The sequence below is a fragment of the Lissotriton vulgaris genome, chromosome 4_1 (assembly GCF_964263255.1).
Source record: "Lissotriton vulgaris chromosome 4_1, aLisVul1.2, whole genome shotgun sequence".
Classification (NCBI taxonomy): domain Eukaryota; kingdom Metazoa; phylum Chordata; class Amphibia; order Caudata; family Salamandridae; genus Lissotriton; species Lissotriton vulgaris.
In genome coordinates, this window is record NC_141691.1 from 21871417 (window position 1) to 21879890 (window position 8474).

Here is an 8474-nt window from a genome sequence, read left to right on the forward strand (position 1 = left end):
TCGAGCAGGGATATGGGCCTATAGCACGATGGCGAGTGCCTATCTCCTTTTTTGTAAATAGGTATTACTATTGCCTCGGCCCATGATGGAAAAAGATCAAAAGCATTTACAGAGTTTAAGACAGAAGTCAGTAGGGGGGCCCAGAATTCTATTTCTGCCTTATACACATCTGCTGGGATGGCATCCGGGCCTGGTGCCTTCCCAGAAGGACTCTCCCTGATAGCCAGCTCAACCTCCTCATGCGAGAAAACAATGTTGCAATGACTCTCCCAGAGTGGTCTTATAATTGATGGAGGAATGAGCTCTGATGTAGAGTTTTTTGAGGATGTGGGATTGCTATATAGCTTTTGAAAGTAGGCCGCCCACGTCTCGCCAGTAATTGCCATGTCCAAACTCCTCTCGGGCATTTTTACCCATGGGAGAGGAGTATTGATGAATTTCCAAAAAGCCGAGATGTCCCGGTTTTCAGACATTGTCACCAAGTTCTGCCATGCTTCCGCCTTCAGTGCCTTTTTTCTATTTTTAATGGCTAGACGGTATCGAATTCTAGCCTGGCGTATTTCTATGAGTGGTTTTGGTGTGACATGCAACAAATTCTTTAATGACTTTAAAGCCCTGGAACAGTTTTTGTTAAACCACCCTTTTGAGGCAATGGGTCCTGACTTAAACTGTTGCGTCAGTAGTTCTTTTAAAGGGGCCTGTATTTTGATGAAGGCTTCACGAATGACATGGGGCTTTTCAGTGATAGACAGGCAGATATATACCTCCTCCCTCCTCTTGTTCACTAAATTTTTCAAAAGGTTAATTGGGTTAATTTTGTCCCATTTTACAGAGTATCCATTAGTAGCCCGTGTGCCCAAAAATGTAAATACAATTGCGCTATAGGTTGAGTCCCAGCCCCAGTGGGAGGTTTGTTCGTGTGGTTACATACGCCTATGTTCATTTAATCCCCAGTGGGCAAATCAATGAAATCTTGATTCGATACCCGCATGTTTGGAAAGTCCAAGTCCCATGATCCACTGTTACCATAAAAATTAAAAACATAAAATCAAGAACTGGACAGTAGGCTGCAGAAAACTCATATGATCTATATACATGTTCATTCAGCAAGGTGTACTGCAAGTTCTTCATTAGAATTTAAACCATTCGGAGTCATGCATTCAAAGTCAATTATATATTTTGATTCTAATTTATGCAACACAAGTTATCGATTTCCACCTCTGATTCCCAAAACAACCATATCTATGACCACCATCTTTAATAGGTTCTCATTTTGGAAGTGGCAATCATCGAAATGACGGGCTACGGGGTATTGTTGGTTGTTGTTTCTTATGGCCCGCACATGCTCCATCACCCGTTTTTCGGCTCGGTGTATAGTACTACTCACGTACCACCTGCCACAAGGACAGATAAATACATAAACGCAGTACATAGTGTTGCAAGTCATTGATTTGTTAATTACAAATTATCTTCCTGATTTAGGAATAATCAAAGATTCGCAGTCCACACTCTTCCTGCAGGCTTTGCAGTTTCTACAACATTTGAACAATGCCTTTCCTTGACTTATCACTTTGCTGGTCACTGAATTGGCACTAATCTCATCTTTAAGAGATTTCCCTCTTCTGAAGGTGATCTGAAGGTTAGCATTTATATGGGGTTTTAATTGTTGATCCGTCAATAGGACATGCCAATGTTTTTTAAAAATTGTTTGAATTTCATGTGCCTGTCCATGTGCCAGGACAGGCACATGAAATTCGAACAATTTTTATATATGCATATATGTTTATATATATGTGTGTGTGTGTGAGTGTGCATGTGTGTATGTATTTGTATATATATATGTATATGTATGTATATTCAATTTCACCAGTATTAAGATCTCTTCAATGGCTGTCTATCCGCTCCAGAGTATATTGAAAGGTCTGTACATTTGAGATGCCATCTAAAACATGGGTTGTAGCTATCCTATTTTTAACTGGAGCTAACCAACCTATGACGAGCGGAAATAACTAAACATAGCTGCACTGTTTATAATGCTGCATCATCTGTAATGATAACCTCTTCAAGTTTGATGTTTCAGAACACCTACTAAGGTGTTTCAATCCTGGTTTGAGTCTTATGTTATTTTGACTATTTCATATTCTTCAATCTTGTTCTATGATCCTCCGCTTCCAGTGTATTGCTGATTGAGAAGTCTCTTATTTTCTTTATGATTTATGTACACTGTATTGTAGGGTGTGGGATAGTGGGTTTAAAAAAGTGAGTAAAGTACAGTATAGCTTAGTATTATTTTACCGTTCCCTAGGTGCTGCACATAATTTTGCATTATTGTTTGTACTTTTGTATTCTTTGTAGGTTACTGTCTCCATACACCCTTGTTCATTCTTTATATTCCCTTCCTGCCTTTTCACACTTACCTTACACATACTTGCCCATCATACTTCACAGAACTGGTGGTCTTATCTTTGGTGAGTGCCCAGTCCTTGACTTTCTAACAAACCTTTGCTTGCCTGAGTAGAGCCATGTCACCAAAAAAAACAGACATCACCCATTTACTTCTGGGTCCCCAAGTGTGTATTGCAAATGTAAGAAAGTAGAGTGCTATAGAGAGGAGTAATGTGTGGTAGAGTGAAATGGCTTTGAGTGTTGTTATGTAGAGTAGAGTGCAATCGAGTGGAGTCGAGGGGAGTGGTGTGGTGTGGGTTGAAGTTGAATAGAGTGGAATGACATAGAGGAGAGCAGCATAGACGAGAGTGGTATAGAGTGGAGTGGCATACAGTGGAGTGGCATAGATTTAAGTGGTGTATAGTGGAGTGGTATAGAGTGGAACACCATGATGTGGAGTACCCAGTGTGAATTAGCAGGTTATAGATTATTGGAAAGTGTCAGAGACTTGAGTGGGATACAGAAGAGTGTTGTAGAATGGAGTGGTGTACAGTACAGTGTTATAGAGTGTGGTAGAGTGGAGTGATATATAACGTTGTAGAGATGATTGCATAGAGTGTATACGGTAGAGTGGCATAGAGTGGAACAGTAGAGTACAGTGGGGTGGAGTGGCATAGAAGGAGTTGTGTAGTTTGTCATAGAGTGGAGTATAGTGTTCTACAGTGGCATACAGAGTTGTACAGGGGTGTTAAGGGGCAGATTGAGCAGAGTGTTGTAGAGTGACCCAGAGGTAGGCAAAGTGTCATACAGTGGACCATAGAGGAGTAACACACCATGAAGTGAAGTAAGTGTATTAGCATGGGGTGCATATTTGTAAAGTAGAGTGCTGTGGAGTCGCGTGGTGTAACACAGAGTGGTGTAAAGTGTCATAGAGTGGAGTAGAGTTTTGTGGCATTCAGAAGTCTGGTGTGGTATGTAGTAGAAAGTCAGAAACTGCATTAAAGTGTTGTGGAATCGAGTGGCATGGAGTGAAAGAGAGTGGAGTAGCGGAGTAGCATTGACTGGAGAAGTGTCTCATAGAGTAGTGTAAATTGGGGTGTAGTGTCAAAGAGGGAGTTATGAAGAGCGTCACAGAGTGAAAAGAGTGACACATAGTTAGAGTAATAGAAATTATAAAGTTACATAGACTGGAGTACAGTGTTGTACATTGGACTAGATTAGAGTGTAGTAGAGTTTGGTAGATGTGAGAGGTGTAGAGTGTAATTGAGTGGAGAACATAGTTGTTGAGCTGAGTAGACTGCACTGGCATACACTGGAGTAATGTAGAGCCCAGTGCCATACACTGACTCTACATCACTCCAGATGTAGAGTGTTATATGTAGATGTAATGTGTTGTATCGTACAGTGTCATGGCATACTTTGGAGAGGCTTAGAGAGTTATGATGCAGAATGTTGTGGCATTTTGTGCCTTAGCATAAAGAGGAGTGGCGTGGAGTAGGATAACATGCTGTGGAATAGCATAGAGTGGAATAGCGTAGAGAGAAGTGTGATGAGTGGTGTACTTTAGAGGGGAGTGGCTTTGAGTCGATTGTTGTAGAATGGAGTGGGATAGAGTCAAGTGGAATACAGTACAATACAGAAGAGTGGAGTGGTGTAGACACAAGTGGTGTACATCAGAGTGGCTTACAGGTAAATAAAATATGAAGGAGTGGTGTAGGTTGGAGTGACTTATAGTTGAGTGGCATTTCATAGAGTAGAGTGGAATGTCATACAGTGGAGTAGCTTGTTGTAGAGTAGAGTGGAGTGGCATACACTTGAGTAGTGTAGACAAGAGTAGTGAACAATGAGTAGTTTATTGTATAGTGGAGTGCCATAGAGGAAATCAGCATTGGGGTACTTGTGTAGAGTGTAGGGACGTACAGTGAAATAACATATAGTGGAGTGGCACAGAGCAGACTGGCATACACTGGAGAAGGGTACAATAGAGTGGGATAGTTTGGAGTGGAGTAGACTGGAGTGCTATAAGGTAGAATACTGTAGAGTGCATTGATGTACAATATAATCAGGTACAGTAGAGTGGAGTGACATACACTGGGGTGGCATAGAGTGGAAAAGCCTACAGTGGCGTACACAACAATGAAATAGCGTACAGTGGATTGACGTACAGTGGATTGGCATAGAGTGGAGAGGGATGCATCGGATTACCATATAATGGAGTGGTGCACAGTGGCTTAGAACTTAGTGGAATAGTATAGAGTGGAATATCATAAACTGCAGTGGCATAGGAGTGAATATTGTACAGGGAAGTGGCATAGAGTAGAGTGGAGTGGTGTAGAGTGGAGTGACTGGTCATAGAGTGGTGGGTCATACCATACAGTGGAACGGTGTGCTGTACAGTGGAGCATGGTATACTGAAGTAGAGTGGCATGTGTCATAAGTTATAGTTTAAAAAGATGTAGTGTGAAAAATTGTTGGAATTGTGCATGACTGTAAAATCTGGAGTGCGGAGTAATGCAAGACAGTGCAATGTACTGCCTTGTGTTTCTCCAGGCAGATTTACCAAGCAACCCAGAGGAATGCATGTTGGGCTTGCGTTGTTTGGCAAATCTCATCAAAGTGGCCCTGGCGACACCCTGCTTAATGAAGTGGTAAGGCAATACACCCATAAATCTGTCTCTCTATGATATATTGTGCAGGGTACACCAAAGCGACTTTGCTGCAACACAGAATATATGCCAATGACGAAGCAATATGTATAGGGGGAATGGATTGTTTCCATCTTTGTGGCAGAATTTGTTCCCAGAGGTTTCAAGAGATTTGGCTTCATCTAGCACCATTTTCTAACATGGCTGTTCCGGCAATTGCAGTCAGAAGTCTGCTTTTCAAGTAGATGTCGAAGGGTTTGAGTAGATTTTGTACTCAAGCGGCAGCATAATCAATTAAAATGACTATGCACTCTTTCACGCCACATGATGCCTTTCACACTGATTTATCAGTGTTACTTGAACTACTGGCTCTAAATTGCAGCACAAACAGTGTGACATGCATATTTTCACCCATTTTTGAAACTCAGTGGAATCTGGCAAAGTTCCATCCAGCCCTGTATGTGGCTGGCTAATGGCTGCCTTTACAAAATTAAAGGCAGCCATATTCTTTTTAATATACTTTAGCTGCACCCTTGGTTAGCCCCTCAAATAGCGGTAATTAGTATTTTTGTTGTTGTTTGCTACCTATTACCACTTTATTAAAGTGGTAATAGGTAGATATGTATAGATATTTTCCTATATTTTTTTAAGTTAACAGAGAATATTTCCAGTACCTAGTAAGTACTGTGTTGTTTAATACATTTTTAAAATATTTTTAAGTAGCATGGAATTCTTGAAATTTCCACAGTACTCTGCACAAAACATATTTGAAAGACCTGAATATGTAGAAAATTGAAGTACACTATGTTAGTGTATTACACTGTTTTTTTTTTATTTTTGTCTGAATATTTAAATTTTTTGGTACTTCCGACGTAGTACTCAGTGAATTTTATAGGAAAAAAATATAAAAAATATATAGAAACTTTATATAATTGTTGCCTTCTTATTACCACTTAAATAAAGTATAGATATGATAAAATCTAATGCTTACCTAAATCTAAGCCCCTAACAGTCACACAAATTACTGTGTCCACAGATATCTCCATGTGCAAATGCCTAATGAGTTTAGAAATACTTGCCCTACTTACCTCTACTACCCGAAAGGATCATCTACACACCATAATCTAATAATTTTCTCAAATGTCATTAAAATCTGTTCAGCTGTTTTTGACCACTACTTGCAATCCATATTTCTATGTAAAGTTCAATAAAATAAAAACACATTTTGGGCCCCCTCTTTTTCCTTTGCACCTGGTTGACCAATCACGACATCACCTTGTATCCTCTGCAGTTGTAGTAGTAAAGTTATAGGTCTTCTTCGTTTTGTAGAGATTCATCAAATTGGAACAAAGTTATTAACTGACAAGAATCTGAGGAATTCCTGCCTCCGGGAAAGCCTAACTGTAAATTGTACATGCATATATGTGGACAATGTCATTACCTCATTTGGACAATTCTCTATAAGGGAGATTCTTCATTCTGGCGAGGAAGCTGGAAGGCAGAGTCCTGTTACTCCAGAAGAGAAGGGTTTGGAAAATATATTGATCTCACAACAATTGTATATTGATTACTGTGATCAGGAGAGGGAAGTGTCAGTTCTTAAGGTGGTGACTGTGGATCTGTTGAGGATCTTCAATCAATTAAAAGGGAGGTGAGAAATAAATAGGCATAACAATCAGATGTGGTATCCTGAGTCAAAATACTACAATATAAAGAATGAGGTGCAGAAGGGCAGTAATGCAGTTGTACACTGATATTTTGCTAAGCCTTGAAAATAATGTATCAGTAAAACACAAACATCATTCATATGCTTTTGTGTGTGTACACATGTATATGATGCATGTGTCTTTATAGAGAACATGCTATAAAGATTGGAAAAGTCACAATGATGTATAATGTCTATATCATACACATCCCATATTGGTTAGAGCCATACTCACTATAGGGACAGAACCTCTCACAGACTTTTTCTGTTTTCCAATAATTTGAAGATTTTTTTTCCAAAAGATGTAAACATTTACTTTACATCCTCAGCACAACATACCACAGTATCATAGTGGACATGGATGTATAATTGTAAATCCACATTGTATATAACCAGTTTTGAAAAATATGCCTTAACTTGTGAGAAAATAACATTGTTTAATAAATAATAGATTTACATTTTAAAAAGTTTGTTTTTTATTTTTAGGGACGCATGGTCTGAGAAGCAAAATATGTTACAAAGGAAAATCAAGTACGTTCTAAAATACAATGCCTGCAAGACTAACCCCTTGTCTCCCACCATCCTACCTCAGGCTGACTGTCTGATTTTGCCTCATTGTTTGGAGACCCACGTGACAAATAAAGATGGGTTCTACAGTGCTTTAAAAAATGTCTCATCACTGGTAAAAGATGGCGGGCATTTAATCATGATAGTGTGCCTCGATACCACTTATTACGTTGTTGGGGGCTTTAAGTTTCCCCATCTATGTATCGATGAGGGTTTTATAAGGAAAGCGCTTGGGGATACTAACTATGTTATCAAGGGGCTGCAGGTGTTTCCAAGATCTGTTAATAAATTGTATCATCTTATAGATTACAATAGTGTAATACTTGTTCATGCTCAAAAAAACACACCTGGTAAATGTAGTTATGAATCCTAATTGATAGACATATTGTCTATAGAGAGGAAAGGATTAGGTTGTGTCTGCCCTGAATCAAATCGCTTCTGTTTCCTCCTTTGTTGGACCTATTGCTGCTGACACCAGTGATGCTCTGCTCTCTGTCTCTCCTTAGGTCTTTGCTTTTGCTGGGACCACTTTCCCTTGGCTCTCCCAGTTTCTGATTTCATTATTATCCTCTTGTCCTTTACTGAAAAGTCAGACATGAAAAGTCACTGGATTGTTGCTCAGTCAATTACTGCTTGGAGGAGTGATGGTTTGATTTGATTTGATCATGCATTTGATTTAATTTGCAGCTGTAAAGATTATTAAAATCTTAAAATAAAATTATGCTACATTTTCTCAAAGAATTCTAATCTTGTGTGTTTTGTTCTGCAATGCTCTAAATCCTCTGTGTATTTGTCTATCCATTAATGCCCATAAATAGATGGTTGAAATATACAGTGGCTATTTTTCCTTAGAGAATAGCATATAGCCCTCTTTCCACTATCTATGAATTCTGAGTGTGTATTTTATGATATTTAAATACAGCTTTAAAACGCACTAATGGAATTTGGAATACTAGTAATTGTAATGATACATTTTGGTACTTTGTAGTCCACTATGTGATGCAGTGGAACCATCCAGTTCTGCAGACAAATTTTAGGTTTAAATAGTTTTTTAATAAATATTTTAAAGAACGTCTAGCAATGGAATTACTATAACCGTGGGGACATGCCCTCTCACTCTATTCCTTTAGCTCACTCTTCCCTTTATTTAAAGGCCCACCCTTTCTACCCAC

General features: G+C 39.1%; 1 protein-coding gene across 2 annotated transcripts in view; it reads left to right on the plus strand.

Annotated features, from left to right (window-relative positions):
- Positions 1 to 7807, plus strand: part of LOC147718253 (nicotinamide N-methyltransferase-like) — a 115254-nt gene extending 107447 nt beyond the window's left edge. The window contains exon 3 of one of the 2 annotated variants that reach the window (XM_086966658.1): positions 7204 to 7807. In XM_086966658.1, the coding sequence (XP_086822784.1) occupies positions 7204 to 7675 (472 nt within the window). In that variant the 3' untranslated portion in view covers positions 7676 to 7807. The remainder of the gene's footprint in view (positions 1 to 7203) is intronic. The other variant, XM_086966659.1, reaches the window with a different exon arrangement.
- The last annotated feature ends 667 nt before the right edge of the window (positions 7808 to 8474 follow it).